Raw genomic sequence first — 17,459 nt, 5'->3', positions numbered from 1 at the left:
AAAATCTCCTCTACCCTTCACCTCACATTTTAAGCAATGTCGAAACAATATTAGTTCTCCTGTGGCAACAGGAATTTTATGCTAACCTCATTTCTGAAGTTCATCCCAGTAGCAGACAGCTCAGTCCCAGGTGAACTTCACAGTACTCACTCAAGGGCCCTGCTAAAAAGAACAGCCAGTATGGAAGAGGCCACATTACCTCAGCCTGACTCAGGCAGAGATCTCAATAGCTTGATCTCACATTGTGACTTGAGGAGAAAACTCATGTAGTATAAGGCAGTCCTCCATTTCCTGCAGCACCGCATCTTCAAAGATGAAACTTTCAAGTAATGGCAGCTGTGGTTGTTCAGGCACATACATGCAGCAGAGAAGGGCAAGTCTCTTAAGCCTGCAACTGTGTTCTCCACGCTTGTACCAGTGAGAAAACCCATTGCAGAAGCATTGTAAACACCTCTCCAGTAGGTTATGGTGACAACTGTGTTTCTATATGAAAATGTTATTGAAAAAAATAACAAAGTATTCAATAATGATAAAAATATTTACAGTGGTCACAAAGTAAAAAGAAAATCTGCACTCAAATGAGAGTGAACAGACTACACACCTGTTGTTACTATAGCTTTTTGCACTGGTATGTACAAACCTTTAGGAAGTTTTGAGGTAAGCTGTAATAAACAGGTGAATAAAACATCAGTCTTCTCATGTGTAGTGCTTGTAAGCATTTGTCTGTAACTGTGTCACTCTATTCAAGGGAGACGCATCAGAAAGGACTAAGTGGGCAGATGGCACCTTTCTGACAAGCTCTGCTCGAAGAGCTTAGAGGAGCACCTTGCTCAGATTCCCCTTCACCAGTGCTGCAGAAGGCTCTGCTGTGTTCAGAGTCAGTCCAGACCTGCATTACCTCTCTGCTTTACAGAGCCTCTTCCACTAACCACAGCACCTTCTGCCTCAGTTTTACAGCAGCTGCTAACCTGACTGGAAAACTGCCCTTACACCTATATTTGGCCCACACAGCCTGGGAATGGCTTGGCTCAGAGCTGGCAGACCTTCCCCAAAGAGTTGCCATTGTTCCTCCCATAGCTGCCTGCAGCCAGCCTGCTGAATGTGGGTAAGAAGAAAGCAAGAGGAACTTTCCTTCACTGCATAGGAAGCTCTGCTTTCCACTCAGCAAAATCCTTACTGTCTCCTCAAAGGTTGCATGGCTGTCACAACACCTTGCCCCAGAGTGGGCTTCCCTGCTAAGTACTCACACTGCCAAAGCCACCACTGCAGCCCTCGGACAGACCTTCATCCTCCCCAGTGGAGCTCTGCTCAGCCCCTATGCCATGGCTGCCAAGTGAGGCAGATACACCCTGCCCACCCAGGCTACCAGGAAGGGGGATTGAGCCAAGGGGAGCTCCAAGGTGGCTTCTGCAGAAAGCAGGGAGATGATGCGTGGGAAGGCGATGTCACCACCATCCACAGCACAGCCGCTGCACCTCCAGTCCCGGACTGTGCTCTGCAAACAAGGCTCCAACAGACAAACCAGAGGAAACCCTGGTCTCTGATGAAGGCAACCCCAAAGATGGGAACACGAAGACCCTCACAACAGCACACTGCTCTGCGTTTCCTGCAGGGCAACCAAGTCTCCCAGGAGACAGAGCTGGGGTTCCAGCACAGCATCCTGCTACGCACACACAGTGATCACAGGGCCGTGGCAGGCAGTGGAGCATGCATGGGTGAGTGCAAGTAAGGGAACGCATGAATGAACGCGTGCCTGGGAGTGCTGCAGAGAAGGGGCTCCCCCGATGCCCACACAAACCTTCCAGCACCTTGCAAACTCTCTCTCTCTGCTGCAGTCCAGTGGAAAATCATGTGGAAAAATACAGGCACAGGGTCAGGTCTTGAAATTTGTCTTTTTAATAAAAAGGCACCTATAAAACAGGTCAATACATTACAGGCAGCACAGATACCCAAAAACAAGCCTAAAAATTGTTTCAAATGAAAACCAATAAGATGTCTTCACATATTGTATTTATATATTTATATTTATATATATATATTTATATAATGGTACAAAATGACTGGGGAAGTTTCTCCATGGGATGACAGAGAACAGGTCAGTCAACTTTACCTCATGTGAAAGCTAATTCCAGATGTGTGATTATCCAACATACTGAAAGATGCAGATTCCTAGCATTTGCTTTTTTGGAGCTGGAAAAACATGGCAAAGTCATGGCTAAAAGATGGGCAAACCTTCTACTGCGATTAGGTGGAGTCAGTACACAGAACTCAAGGTGAGGAGCCGAGCAATAAACTACAAGACACAAGACTAGACACAGGTCACGGCAGCGGGCAACCAGCTGATGGCAAACCTTGCCTGAGTCTAACAAGGACTGGCTGTCACTGAGCCTCCAAAGGAACTCCTGCCACACTGCTGTTCACAGACATGGTTGGGAGCAGCGCCCAGGGCACAGGGGTGTTAGGCAGCATTTCTTCTTCCCATTGTTCAGCCATCACAGTGGTAGGGGTAGGGCTGGCTCCAGGGCAGTGAGATTTTGCAGAAGAGCACCAACTGCTGCTCCAGAGTCCTCAGCTCTGACCTAGCATCAGGATTCCTTCTATATCCAGGGCAGCTGAGTCAAAAGGCTTATTGGTCACTGAAGGACAGGTCTTCCTCCTGTTGCCAGGCAGAAATAGCATCACACTGCCATGTCCCTGTGAGCGCTCAGCACTAGTCTTCTGAGCACTGCACAGCATGTGCCACAAGCTTGCAGGCTCCTGCTGATACAGGGACAATGCGCTGCTGACACAGTGAGGACTGCAAGGCCCAGGCAACTTCTGTGTCGGGCTGGACAAAAGGGACAACAGGGAAAGTACAAACACATGGAGAGCTCAACCAGGCTAAAACAACAGCTATCTACAGGCAGACAAAAAAACTTCCATATAGAAAATGGTATGGCTTCAAATTAGCCAAGACTTGCTGGTAGGTGATGAGCAAAGTTTGGAATTATAATTGGTATTTGGATGTTTCTGAGAAGCTACCAGCAGCCAACAGCCTGAAGAGCAGCCAAGAGAAGCTACAGCCTTTCAGGCAAGTCAAGCTTAGAAAGAGCCACATCTGTTTGAGCCACATCCTCCTGCCTGAAACACACACTGAAAGGACCAAGAATCCAACCAGCTAACAAGTCAGGTCCAAAGCCTGAGCTGAAGATTATTCTTCTGCTCTGTCTCAGCAGGAGCAGAGAACTTCTCATGATTGTTCCTGTTTAACCACTTCAATCCATGTTACTTGCTCACACTGTATACAACAAACCTCTACAAAGCAGGAGACTAGAGCAGGATCCTTCCTCAGATCCAAACCCACGCTTCTCACCCACCACTACAAAACGCCCCAAAGCTTCAGTGTATTCTTAACTGGACTTTATGATTCCATCTTCTCACAGACTGGATCAAGACAACTGCTGGGCTGACATTTCAGCACCCACCAGCCTTTCCAAACAGCTTGCAACCTGATAAAAAGCGTTGCTGTTCACTCACTACTTGGCAATCTCCCTTTCCAAAGCCCTCTCCTCCTGGCAACAGCAAGTTGCGAAAGATGAGCTCTGTTATAAGAGAGGTAGTGTGTTAAGCCTGGCTCTGCAGAGATAATCCTCCAATTGTGTGCCCCAGGTTCACCACTGGATACTGGAATTGCAAGTCCTCACAGAGGTCCAGAGATACTGTGATGTGTGCAGAAATGTGCATGCATCATGACACATTCCCCTCTGTGTAAAAACATGGTAAAGACCATCAGAGCTGCATGCAGGAAGACCTTATGGAGTACAGGATGGAGAGGGTGGAGTGCATCCAGAAAAGCCAGAGTTGTCCAAATGGCATGCTTTTGCCAGCCTAGGAATGAGAGACTGCAACTCAACTTGGCCTCTTCCGTCTGAAGCACAGGACAGCCACGCTGCTGACACTGAACGCTGAGGTAGAGTATTGCACTCAAGGACAGGTCCTCTTCAAGAGCTGGACCTCTCCTGTGCCACAGGGCAGGGCTGCTGCCAGTAGCTCAGGTTATCATGGAGTGAAGACTGCCTGCTAAACTCTACACATGAAGGACTGACAAGCACAAGGAAAACCTGGGAAAGCATTCAATGGCAGGGAAGCAGGACACAGTGGTGAAGGGTAATAGACTGGTGTAGGAAGGCTGCAGAAGATCAGGGTTCCCAGCTAGCCTCTCCTGGAAGCACTGGAATGCATCACCTTGCTCACCTCAAAGCCCATCTGTCCCTACCCACCACAACATCTTGCCTACAGGGGACATAGCATGAAGGGAAGAGAAGGGACTAGAGGTGACAGAGCTGATCAAGACCTTCAGGTCCAGCACGTTACCATCTGTGAAGCCCAGATTCTTCATGCTTCTCCAGCTGAAGGGCCAGCATCCTTCCCATCCCAAACACAGCAGCTTCTCCAGAGAGCAGCAACAGCTGCATCCTCTAAAACTGTGGCCTCTGCCCTGCCAGATGATCACTGCTCCAGCAGCATTTCACTGGGGCTAGAGCTTGGCGGCCTCCCCCGGCCCAATGGTCCTTGGTCAGTGGTTGTGTTGGTGTACTCAGCATAGTATCCATGGGACCTGAGATCTGCATGACACTGCACCACCCCTTCTCCACACACATGCAAAACCATTCAGATTTGTGAATAACACAGGTCTGACAGAGTCACTTTACAAGGGGATCTCTCAACACCCTGTGCACCCTGGGGATCCTCCTGCCTCCTCCATGGAGAGATTTCAATCCTTGTACACTGTTGCCTTTAGCATGTTCTTTTCTTTCTGTTTTTTAAAACATGTTTTGAGGCTTCTATTAAAACACAGAAATACAGGACAATTAAAAACCAGCACAAATTTTGCCTTTCCCAGCGACCTATTTACAGCTAGTTCCAAAAACCCTCTTGCACATTTTGGTTGCTTAAAAAGGAAGGACAAAAAAAAGAGAGAGGAAAAAAGGGCAAGAAAAACACTAGACGGAGGAAAACCGTAAGTGAAAACTTTACAAACTGCCACAAGGTCTGGATGTCCCTGGTTGCCACTCAGGGTTCAAAGTAACAGCCCCACTCCCAGCCTCTTCACCCTCCCCTTCCCCAAAAAAGAAAGGAAAAAGAAACCCAATTCACATCAAGTTTACTGCACATCTGGTTTGCTGTGTAGAGGCAAATCCAATATGAAAAGCATCCCACGTGGTGTCCTCCACTGGCATTGGCCCCCAACCCGCCCCCAGAGAAAGGTTTAAAAATGTTTGTAGGCGCAGCCCCATCCCCGCCCCAGCGCTGAGGGCCAGTCAGGGTTAAAAAGGTAAGTTTGCCATGTTCCCAGGCCCAGGGATATAACTCATCTGGCTGTCCAGGGAGACACTCCTCTGCCTCATCTGGTGTGTGACCATGAGGTTCTGCTGAGGCGGGGGGCCCATGAGAGAGCCCTGAGGTGACATCATATGTCCTGTCTGGGCATACATCTCCCCTGACACAGACATGCTTCTCTGCTTGGCCTGCATCAGCATGAAATTCTGCTGGGCCATCAGGCTCTGCTGCGGAGACATCATGCCCTGGTGCATGCTATTGCCCATCATGCCTTGCTGGGGCGGTATGCCTGTCCTGCCCAGCATGGGCACTTGTCCAGGATGGCACAAGGGCATGCTGAGTCCCCTCTGCACGCCCTGCTGCCCGGAGAGGCTGGGAGCATTCATACCTGGACGCACGGGGGGCTGCTCAGCCATCATGTTCTGCAGGTTCATGAGGTGGAGGTTGGAAGGCTGAGATTTGGGTGCCTGGCTGTCGCTCTTGGGGAAATACTGCAAGGTGCTGCTTGGCTTCTCTGATGGGATGATCCTGGACAGGTCAAACTCCGGGATCCCCGTGGGCGTGGGGCGGATGACCTCGCTGAGCTCGGGGTCGTTCAGCACCGACGCCACCCCAGGAAGCACGGGCGGGTAGGGATCACCAATCCGAGGAGGGATGTTCTTGCCCATCATGTGCTGCTGAGGGGGCATCTGGCCAGGCTGCTGGGAGGGAAGGTCCTCAGGTGGCAAGGGCATCCCTGGCGGGTAATGCTGCTGCATCCCAGGGCCACCTCCTGCGCTGGGGGCCATGGGCATGCCTCCGGCAGGAGATGGCATGGCATTGTGGGGCTGCTGCATGCGGGGGAACACGAGCTGGTTGGAAGGAATCATCTGTGAACTGTTGGGCACAGGGCCACACTGCTGGTTCAATGAGTCCTGGGGACCCGGGGGCAGCATCATGGGGTTCTGGGGGGGCACGCCCGCCCCTGGCCCACTTGGATGCATAGGAATGTTGGAGCCCAGAGGGTTTGGGGACGACATCATAGAGGTGGGGGGTGGTTCGTGGGAAAGGGGCTGCTGACCAGGTAGGTTCATTCCCATGGGGCTCTGAGCGGATCCAGGCCCCACAGAGTTCAAGTGCAGTTGATTTGGCTGATTCCCCGTCACGCCTAAGGACAGGAAAAAGAGAGAAGAGTTAACCCCTCCTACAGACATTTCAGGGCTGTAAAATCCACATCCTGAGAGCCTGCAAAGCAGTCCTGCTCAGAATGCCCTGAGCATGGAGCATGATGCTCAGAAAGCAGCCCCAAGATGGGCTTACAAAGCACCAACATGAGGAAGAACCGTCTCCAACTCCAGCTCCTCAACCCCACAAGCACCAGAGGGCTCTTCCAACTTCATCCAGTCCCATGCCAGATTTGTGATTTCTTACATTCCCCTGATTTTAGAGTCCTGACTGGCTCTGTGTGTGCCTTACATCATGGTCTCATCAGGGCTCTCAGCTACCTGAAAGGCAGCAAGGAGTGACCCTTGACTCCTGCCTGCCACAGGGTTTGCCACCCAGCAAGCTCCAGTGACCACACAACCTCGGGTGCTAAGGAGGAAAAAAGCAGAAGAGTCAGCGGCCCGGCACAGATGCTGTCTGGGCGGGAAAGTCTGTGCCCATCAGAAAAGCAGAGCAGCCATCAGTGCTTGTGGAGGCAGCCAATGCATTTGCATGCCTTGCGGTCAACCTAAGTGACTGCTCAGCAGTGAAAGAGTCAAAAAGTTGATTTTTCATTTCCAAAACCGACAAAAATATTTATCAGACAGCTTTAGACCCCTAAATCAAGTGGTAGAGCATGTTGGAATTCCCCTTTGAGCTGGTCACCACGTGACCAAAAACACTCATTTGCCTAAATGTCCTCACCAGTGCCACCAGTTAGTGGAGCGTATCTGGCCTACTGAAATCACAACTGTGCTACAACACAGCCTTGCCTGTGCAGGCACTTGGGCTCCACTCAAAACACCAGATTCCCAAGCCCCATTCAGAGCATCCCTGTCCCACTGCACAGGAACACAAGGGCTCTAAGCAGGAGACCTCTGCCTGCAAGTTCTGAACCTGACAAAACTCTGGGAGCCATGAAAACTCGGGCCAAATACATCTCCATGGGTAAAGGTAAAAAACTTCCAGGTCTTGTGGAAGGAGGACTCCTCAAGCCAGACCAGCTCACGTCCTTCCACCCAAGCCAAAAGCTGATGGACAGGCTGGGCAGAGGGCAGGGAATTGCACAGACTGTTACAAACAAGGGGAAATTTATGCTATGTGACATGGCAGTCATGGGGAGATCATAGTTCCTAATACTTTCTCCACCTGCTGCCTCAGGTTCACTGGCAGCCACAAGACAGTCTGACCCCTTGCAAGCCCACCTCCAGAAGTAGATACCTGACATACTTCCAGGTGGGAGCATAGGCCTGTCTGGCAGCAGCTCATCATCAGAGGTGGCGATGGTTTTGATGGCATTGTGGTACAGTGGTGTGGAGCTGGGCATGGCATACTTGGACATCTGGGACATCATCAGTGAGAGGGGGTTCTGGGAAGGGGATGGATCTGGAGAGGAAGTAAAAGGCATGTTTGGATTCATGGTGCTAGAGGTGTTGCTGGCTGGTGCAGAAGAGCTGCTCCGAGGCCCAGAAGGGAGAGAACCTGCAAGAATGAGAGAGATGAACTTAGTATGGTCCACATGCAATGGCTTGCTCCCACCAAAGAGCAACCCTGGCCTCTGGTCACTATGACCAGAGGAGGCTGCAAAGCACAGAGGCGGCACAGTGCCACACTCTCTGGACTCTGAGAAGGCTCATGCAGAGACCCTGCTCCAGAGCAGTGACAGACTTCCACTGAAACCTGCCCCTGACTGCCCAGCACAGACACAGCATTTGCTGCATGTGTCACAGATCTACCTGAAAAGGCCCTGTTTGGACTCCTGGGAAAACATACTTGCTCTGCGAGATGCAAAGCCAGGCACAGGAACACATGTCTTCCTGTTCCAGAGAGAGCTTGTGGGCTGGAGAGAAACCCTGTCCACACACTCATCAAAACTAAGCACAGACATGCGCTCGCATACAAGACACCCAGCATACCCTGCTCCAGAGCTCCGATGGAAGCAGATGAGTTCATGTTGAGAGTCTGCTTGCTCTGGTTGACTCCTGGGCTGGGCATGGTGGCTTTGGGAGATGGCACCCAACCAGGGGAAGAAACAGCCATAGAAGGGGACTTCAGGCGGCTTGGTGAGCCAGTTGGAGACCGGACGTTGAGGGAAGAACTCATCACCTGGGGGGACTTGAGGGGTCCAGACTGGTTTGAAGGTGGCATGCTGATCATCTGCGAGGGTGTCTGTGGGGACTTGAGACTGGCAGATGGGGAGGTGACCAGTGGCGAATGCACCTGGCTAAGGGTGGGAGACTTGAGGTGACCCATACTGGGGGAATTCATCTGGTTGATGTTGATGGTGAGGTCAGAGGGCCGGCGGCCCAGCCCCCGGGAAGGTGCTGGGTGCATGTTGGCCAGGTTTCCCCCTGGTGTGGGAGTGGGATTGGAGACTGGAGGCAGAGGAATGTGGCTGAGTCTGGTGGTGCCACTGATGCTCCCAACAGGCATGGTGCCCTGCTCAGGGCTAAACATGTCTGAGCCACTGCCCATCTCCTGGGGCAGGTTGGGATAAGACCCTTGTGCTGTCGAGAAGCCTTGCTGTCCTTGGTTGGGGAACTGTGAGGGAATCATCATTTTCTGGGGTCCCGTTAGTATTGCACTGCCATTGCCATTCTGAGCCCTAACCCTGGCCAGCTCCTCAGGGTTCATGCCCTGGTGGGTCATCATTTCAGAGCCCCTCATCTTCTGGGACATCATCATCTGCTGCTGTGGGGTCATCTGGACATTGAGGTTCATGTTCATGTTCATATTGACATTCATGTTCATGTTGAGGTTGCCAGGGCCCATGGGTGTGTCCATGTCCCGAAGGCCTGACTGACTCATAGGAGGGCTCAGCATCCCCCGAGTGCCTGCAAAATCCATTCCCATTGGGGCACTGCTCAGGGTCTCACTTGTTATCTGCCCAGCAAACATGGATGGATCCATCTGCCTGTGAGCCTGCATCATCCTCTCCATTTCCATGCCCTGGCTCATGGAGTTGTTGGATATCCCCACAGGCCTCTGCATTGCCACTGGGCGTTTCTCCATGAGCTGATGCCGCAGAATCTCCTCTCTTGCACGGGGATTCATAAACCTTTCTGGGTCTCCTTGCCCTGGTGGGTAGGGCAAGGTGCCTTGTGGAAAGTTCCCAGGGCCTCCCATAGGAGACATATCATCGCTCCATCCCATGCTGGGCCTGACTGGCCTCTGCATGGTATTCATGGGCCCAAGAGCATCCAAGGGCATGTTCTGCATCCCTGCAAAGCCAGAGACTCTCTGCATTTGATTCCCAGGGAACCGTGGGCCAGGGAAGGGTGGCCCTCCCCGCAGCTGCAGAGGGTCCTGCACATCTATGGGTCCCCGCAGCTGGCTGCCCATCCCTGGTGGCCACTGCTCTCCAGGCTTGCTGTGGTAGGGTGGTGGAGGCCCACGCATCATCATGCTCCCCATCGACTGAGGGATCATAATCTCCTGCATGGGCCGGCCATGGATGCTGATCTGCTCCTCTTTCCGTCGCTTTTCCTCGTAGTACTCTTCCTGCAACTTCCTCCAGGCCACTTGCTCTGGTGTCAGGCTGTCCTGGTTCAGCCGCTGCATCATCATGTTCATCTGCTGGCCCATGTCAGCGCCAGGGTGGTGAGGCACCTCATGTTCCAGGCTGGGCCCACCAAGGCTCTGGGTCTGGGAGATCATGGACTGCAGAGGCTCTTCATACTTCTTGATGCTGGCAGGGGGCGCGGGGGCCTGGGCAGGGGCAGCCTGTGGCTGAGGGGCAGTGCCCCCGTCACCTGCATTTTGGCTGGATTTGAGGAAGGGCTCGGCCTCCCCGCTGCGCAGCAGCAGACGCTCAATGTCTCTCAGGGTCTGCAGAGAACGCTCTCGGTGCTCCAGCTGCTCCTTTGAGAGCCCTTCTGAGTTCATGGTGTTCCTGGGGCCCAGGCCTGCCTGCCCATTCCCCGGCATCCCTGGGCCCTCTCCAAGGAGGCTGGAGCTGGGTGTGGCAGAGGAGTCCACTTGCCCAGGCTGCATGGTGCTGGCAGATGCAGTGGGCGTATTTGGATGGTTACTTCCAGGCTGGTTGTTGCTGCTATTGTTCCCCAAAGAGTTGGGAGTCATATCTCTCCGGCCATCTTCACTTGTCCCTTCCTGAGGCAGGCTGCTGGGTGCAGGCAAAGGTGTTTGACTGATGGCCTGAGGTGGTGGGGCTGGAGGCTGTGGTGGGGGAGGCTGTGGCTGCGGTTGACTTGCTTGAGGAGCCAGTGGCTGGGACTGTGGAGTATTGGCAGCAGGAGGGTTAATTGGAAGTGGCTCAGCAACGCCCAGCACTTTAGGAGCAGGTGGTGCCTGGCAGAGAAAAGGGGAATAAACTTGAGCAGGGAAAGATCCTAGGAAGGTATTCTTCCCTGCACCCTGCAGGAGACCTCTCTGTCCCAAAATGAAGCCTCATGGCAGTTCACCTTCATTTCTTGCAGGAAAAAAAATGTAGGTAACTACTACATGATCTAGGAACACACAAGCAGGTACACTGCACACGTGGCTGTGGGGGAACATGCCACGCCCCATCCCAAACTTGTCACAGCTGACAACAGCAAGGACTTGTGCCAAAGAGATTTTGCAGCAAAGCAACTTCCCACCCCACTGAAAGGGCATTCTGGCAACCCCTTCTTTCACAGCTGAGCCAGGGGGTGGGGGAGAATGACCACATCAGACTGGAAGGGTAACAGTCATCAGCATGTGACAACAGGAGCGATTGCTTCACAGGTGGTATACCTGGTCTAGCTTGGCCCGTGGGACATTCTGTTGATGGTAGGCCAGAATGGAGTCAGCTCGGCCCTGCAGGACAGCTTCTGCAGCTCTGGGGAGAGAGCACAAATCACTTGAGAACAGGCACTGCGCCCCATCCTACCCATCCAAGGCCCCAGCTGCCACCTCCATTCTTCAGTTCTACAGGAAGAAAGAAATCCCTAGAAGTAACCAAGAACGGGGAATGTTCTCAGAGTCCTCGGATATGTCCTGCACAGCCTCCAGTGAGGATCTCCAACAGACGATCACTTGCTGTTCAATTTCCCTCTTCCCACGTCTGGTGACAGGCTTTGCTTTGTGCCTGCTGCCCTAAGGTGGTTGTCACTAAGATGCATTGGAATCTCCCACACTGAACCTGTAATACAGCAGAGCTCTAAAACTAGGCTAGTTTTAACCTAGGCTAAACAGACTAAACTGACTTCTAAGACTCTGTGGCTAAGACAATGCAGGACAGAAGAGAGGAATTGTGTGGAGAATACCATGTGTTACATTACACTCCCTGTCACACCCACCCCTTAGATACTTTCAAATCAGACCAGCAGCCCAAACTGCTTTGGGAGAATCATTTTGTTGGATGCGACAAAATGGGCTCTGAGTGAAACAGAGTGCAGAGCGAGGCCTCACTGGTAGGAAGTGGGCATTTAAGGTCCAGTTTGTCCACCTGCAACAACTACCAGCATACCTCACAAACCCCAGAGGTTTCCCACTCTGTGCCAGCAGAGAGACACAGATTTCTCCAGCTCTCTTGTGCTCAAGGGCTGCATGCGGCAGGCAGGTATGACAAGGCCGGCCAGGTGTGGCAAGGCCAGCCAATACCAGTGGAGGAGGTGTGGGGTTTACCGCTTACGTGTTAGCAAGCTGCGTTGTAAAGACGTAAACAAACTGTGAAGGCTGCTTCCCTGTTCCGCCGCCTCCGCCTCCTGCAGCCTCTGCCCGCAAGGCAGGGGCAGCACCATGGGGCACGCCGGAAGCGCTGCTCTCGCTCAGGTTAGGCAGCGGGTTGGACCCTGGGCCAAGCTGTGGGGCCGTGGACATCGCAGGATCTGCTACATTACAGCCTGGGGAGCAGAGAAGAGGAGCTGCCGGGCGCTGCTGCGGGGCCGCCAGCAGGCGGCAGCACCGGCCCGCCCGGCCGGGGCCGCTGGCAATCGTCAGCCGTTATTAAGTAGGATCCATAATTAATATTAGTAAGCGCTGCAATTACCAGAGGCATGCCTTGCCTTCCTCTACCTTAACCCAGCTGGCTCCCTGCTCCCCTCCAGCTGCCTCTCCCCATCGCAGCAGCCTCTGCAGCCCGACCCTGCCACCGCAGCATTCACACAGGAGACATCGCCGGGAACTCGGTGCGGGGACACGGGCGGTGCCTCGCCGCCAGCCCCTGCCCTTGGGCAGCCCCACCGTGACGCATTCCCGCCAGGCAGATCTGGGGGCAGGCTGACCCTTCAGCACTATCCCTTCCCGCGCAGGCTGCTCAGGCTGCGGACTGTGCCGAGAAGTGCAAGTGGATGTTCCAGAGACAATGGCAACAATGCACTGGCAGGCACAGAGGCCACTCTCTTCTTGCTTTTCTACACGTTCATGTTCTCTAACAGAGAACATGGGCATCTCCTCAGGTCCCACAGGACCTTGCCCCATCTCTCAGATATTCTCCCTGTTACAGTTTGAAAGCAAAGTGAATTGTAGATACAAAATGTCAAAGAATACTGGTGCTTTTGGAAAACAGAGGAGACCTACAGCTCATTGTCCCAAAAAGAGCACATCTCAGACCAGCTCAGCTCTGCCTGAACCACTGTCAAGACCCCAAGAGCCTCTTTACACTGAGCTGTCTTTACAACACAGCTGCAGAGAGAAAGGTGAGTGGCTTGGCAGAGATGCAGCTGCTGCAACAAGAGCAATGCACATTGCACTCTGGCTGCCACTATGACCAGGGTAGTGTGGCCAGAGCAACGTACAGCAGGGACATTCAACCTCAACACTTTTCCCTCCAGCATGTCTGTAGCATCTCCACCAAACAGGTCCAAGGCCTCACTGCATGGCAAACATTCTCACAGCACAATGATCACCAACTGCAATGGGCCCCACAACACTCGGCTAAGTGAGCACACACAGGCAAAGCTAGCGTCATCAGCCCGCCTGATGAGCTGTAGGAAGGACCTGGCTTTATTCAAGCTTCAGAGCGGTAAGGAGGCAGCGACTCACTGTGTGCACTGCTGATGGGTTTGTCGTCTTCCTCGCTGTCCGGCCCAGAGCACCATTCATCGCCGCTGTATGGCTGTTTCCTTTCCAGCACACACCGTCGCTTACTGCGGGGAGCCACCTCACCTGCAAAGGGACAGGGCCAGCAGAGGTGCTTAAGGGGCTGAAAGACCGGGGTCCTGCCCAGCTGGGTGCTGCGTGCTGGCAGCACCAACCCAACCAGGATGCACTGAGCAGTAAGCCTTAAGCTAACAGCTGCCCAACACTGGTTAAGAACCTGAAGCATCTGCTCAGTCTAGGCTCCTTGTCTTAGCAGCCAGATCTAGTGAGGCTTCCCTGTGAGAGTGAAAGGTTCAGAATGAGATGTATTTCTTACCACCTGAAAGGAATCTATGCACATAGGATGTGTCTACCTGCAGTTCCAAACTAGAGAGCTTTGGACATTAACCGTAAATTTAAAGGGTCTGTGATTCAGCAATTAAAGGAGGGGAGGGCACATTCACATCCTTTGTAGGAACAAGAGACCGACTCTGCCCTTTGTCAACACCAATCAGGCAAGGGCCTTCATGCTCTCTTATAAACTTGTAGGCTCCCTCCACATGTCCACCCTCTCAGATGGGACTGATGCAGCTCAGAGAGGAAGTGGCTTGCCTAAAGGCAGTTAGGGACTTGGGGAGAGCAATCAGACACAGGATTAATAACTTCCAGTCCTGTGCTTTAACTAATGAAACATTGTCTGGCCTTACTTTTTTTACATCATGACCATATTCACATGATCTGTCAGTGTATTAGGAACACAGGAGATTCAGGCATTTCTGATCAGGCCATTCAAATAATTTCCCTGTGGAAGTGTGGTTACAAGACAGCTCTGGGATAAAACTGCAAATGCTTATGATCAGTAGTGTATGGTTACCCCTGTAACACTATGAGGAGAAAGCCCTTCCAGTGCCAGGAAATTCATTCAGGTATATTCTACCTGTTGTTCCATGGCACAGCTCTGGCCTAAGCCAGTCAGGCAACACGACTTTGACTGTGAAAACAAATCCGTAGGGGCACAAGCCAGAACTGCAGCTCTGCGTCTGCAGACTGGGTGTGAGTCTTGGTTGGAACCAAGGGCACAACCAGAATTTCTCCCCCTACAACCGTCTGTGAGATGATCAAGTATCCCACACAGCCACTGAGCACAGAGCTTGATGGAATGCAAGAGGTTAGAGGGAAGGCTGCTGAGGACAGGGTAGGCAAAGGGTTTAGAAGCACTGACTCAGCCCTTTTCCAGAAGCCACATGCTGTAACACAAGAGTTATCCATTGCTGATGAAACCACAGAACTGTTCAGACTGTGACCCTTGCAGCAGTTCCTTGCTAACCATGACTGAGTCTTTGGGCAGCTGCAACACCACTAAGCAGCTCTATACCAACAACAAGAAGATAGAAAACAACTCAGTCTCAAGTTAAAAGTTTGCACATTGCACATGCAGGGGCATTTGGTGTTGTTTCAGTGAACTGTGCTGTTGCTTAGATGGCCTCAGTAGCCTGTGAAAACCAGTGCCAGATTCTGCGTGTAACAAATGGTTTAGGGAATGAAATGCAAAGCAAATGAGAATTCAGCCACTCTAGTTCAAAAACTGCAGATGTGACAAGCAGTGATGCAAAGTCACACAGGCAGCCAGGACAAGCCTGAACAGAAGACACAGCACAGAAACCAAAGATGCTCCCATCCCAAGTCCTGCCAGGATGTTTGTAGCAACTGACAGGAGGACATGCTGAGGCAGGGTCTAGGAGGGCATTACCTTTTGATTCTGTGTCCTGTGATGGGGTGCTGGCTTCTCGCTGCTCTCCGGAGTCCACCGAGATGCTTCGTTCCCGCTTCACCTTGCCCTTCAAGGAGCTGAAGTTTGGGACAGTGTTCTGGCTGTTTTTCAGTCCAGAGTTGCCAGGGGAAATCTGAGTGGCCTTGCTGCCATGGCTGCCTGCCCCCACACCCTTTGAGCCCAAGTTACAGGTGGGTGCTTGGCTCACATTGTGGTGCTGGGCCAGGGCACTGCTGCTGCCTGCCTTGCCATGGCTGGGCAGTTTGTTGTCAGGGTGCATTGGCTTGGCTAAAGCTTCCCACAGTGCCAGTGGAGGGAGCTCACAGGCCCTTCAATCAGAAATCTGCAAGAGAAAAGAGCAGAAAGTCAGCACGGTGCTCCTCACATGGATGCAGCTGCTGGGGGCACAGCACACGACCAGTGCACTGGGGCTGTTACTTGGTCACAGGGCCAGACAAAGTCCATGGCAAGGCACAACCCAGAGCTGCTCATGCTGGGAATTAGCCCTGGCCCCTTTGAGCAAAAAATCCTGCTCTGCAGTTACTCACTCACATCATGACAGGCTGTAAACTCTCATCCAGGCATGGCAGACTTGCCAGTACTTCAAGAAACAGCCACAGACACAAGAGCCCTCATTTCAAAGGCCAAGATGAGAAATGGGTGCTCCATGCCAGCCTGGCCCTTTGGAGAGTAGAAGGATGCACAGAGCTATTTTGCAGGTGTTCCCAAAGACACCTTTGTGACCCTAGAGAGAAATTGAGTGCCCTACTGTTTTCAGCAATCCCCTTTGCTGATAAATAAGTTTCCTCTGTGCTGCAAAACACACAGAAGACAGCTAGACAACTCAGCAGACAGTCTTGGCACAAGCTTATAAAGGGAAAACTGGGACAGAGCAGGGGACAAAGGTTGAGGCAACCGAGAAGGAGGCAGAGAAGGGTTCCAAGGCAAGGACAGAGCCAGGAAGTGCAGGCACTCATCAGACAAGCTCTGCTTCTCCCTGGGGCCAGAGGGACAGTTCCAGCTCCTGCTTTAAGGCTCTGGGTGAGGGGGTGTCCACTTTAGCAGGAGCTTCCAGCCCAGCAGAATGATGCAATGTGCCACATACCTGGATGATGCTTTCCTGCTCAAAACCCAGCTTAGCTACCTGAATAGTCCCACAGCCTGAGGCAGAGTTTGGCAGAGAAGAGGAGGTTAGGGCAGAACACAAAAGTTTCTGGGCTGAAGGACATGCATGCAGCTAAGCAATGCTGCAGCAGCCCTCCTTGCAGGATCTAGTTGCCTTGGCAGAGTCTCATGCTCACACCTGGAATATCCCCCTTGGAACTCTGCACAGGCACTAGAGATGACTGGGATGCAGCTCTGTATCACACTGTGTGTTCTGGAAGGCCACCAGAAACCCTTGGTCCAACACACAACCCTAATCCTGTCACAGTAGTTTTTACTTCTTGAGGAAGCAGGAGGGAAGGAGAGTAAACCATATGTTCATGGAAGCTGAGGTATGCCTCTGTTTGCTCACATCTGCTATATGCTTTGCATGACACCCCAACAATGCACCCGAGAAGCTTCCCTGTGCACAGGCTGAGAAACTTCCCAGCACACAAGGAAGGGGGTTGCTGTGGTCTGCTCTTCCCATTTGGACCATGCAGGCCAGATGCTGTGCACAGATTTCTTCTGCCACCCAGGCACAGGAAGCACCAGCTCCAGACCAAACCCTAGGTGTCTAGATAGTACCGCAAGAGCTCAGCAGCACTACACGTGCTGCTCCTGGCTTGCTAAAGGTGAGCCTGGAGACGCCACTAGCAAAAGCCAAGTGCTTGCTGTGCCAGGGCAAATCACTGCACCTTTGCAAAGAAAGCAGAGTGAAGCACATTTGGCAGATCCATAATCCGCAAAAGATAGCGATCGCCACAAGGCACAGGCTGCAGCCCATCAGGCACTGTGAGCGAGTCCTGTGCTTGCAGAAAGGGTCTCCTCAGCACCTGGCTCCCTGCAAGCTGAGCCAGGGGCTGATGGCATGCTATGCAAACATGTGGCACGGCTCAACCAGGCATTCTTCCTTAGTTATGCATAGCTTGGCCTATCACTGCTTCCCAGCTAGGAGTTGTTAGTTGCTCCCTTCTCCTCCACCTCCGCCCCACACACCTCGGTGAGGGCTCTGCTCTAGCCAGGAGGAAGAGCTACGGCA

The 17,459-nt window shown here is 52.6% G+C and overlaps 1 protein-coding gene across 2 annotated transcripts in view; it reads right to left on the bottom strand.

Annotated features, from left to right (window-relative positions):
* Positions 1–1,873: 1,873 nt before the first annotated feature.
* Positions 1,874–17,459, bottom strand: part of BCL9L (BCL9 like) — a 47,493-nt gene continuing 31,907 nt past the window's right edge. Inside the window, exons 2-8 of one of the 2 annotated variants that reach the window (XM_059488228.1) lie at positions 15,254–15,617; positions 13,468–13,590; positions 12,116–12,326; positions 11,236–11,320; positions 8,418–10,809; positions 7,723–7,983; positions 1,874–6,466 (exon numbers count right to left, since the gene is read on the bottom strand). In XM_059488228.1, coding sequence (XP_059344211.1) covers positions 5,307–6,466; positions 7,723–7,983; positions 8,418–10,809; positions 11,236–11,320; positions 12,116–12,326; positions 13,468–13,590; positions 15,254–15,554 — 4,533 coding nt within the window. In that variant the 5' untranslated portion in view covers positions 15,555–15,617 and the 3' untranslated portion in view covers positions 1,874–5,306. The remainder of the gene's footprint in view (positions 6,467–7,722; positions 7,984–8,417; positions 10,810–11,235; positions 11,321–12,115; positions 12,327–13,467; positions 13,591–15,253; positions 15,618–17,459) is intronic. The other variant, XM_059488229.1, reaches the window with a different exon arrangement.

Source organism: Ammospiza nelsoni, chromosome 24 (assembly GCF_027579445.1).
Source record: "Ammospiza nelsoni isolate bAmmNel1 chromosome 24, bAmmNel1.pri, whole genome shotgun sequence".
Taxonomy (NCBI): Eukaryota; Metazoa; Chordata; class Aves; order Passeriformes; family Passerellidae; genus Ammospiza; species Ammospiza nelsoni.
This window is presented reverse-complemented; position numbering and strand designations above follow the sequence as displayed.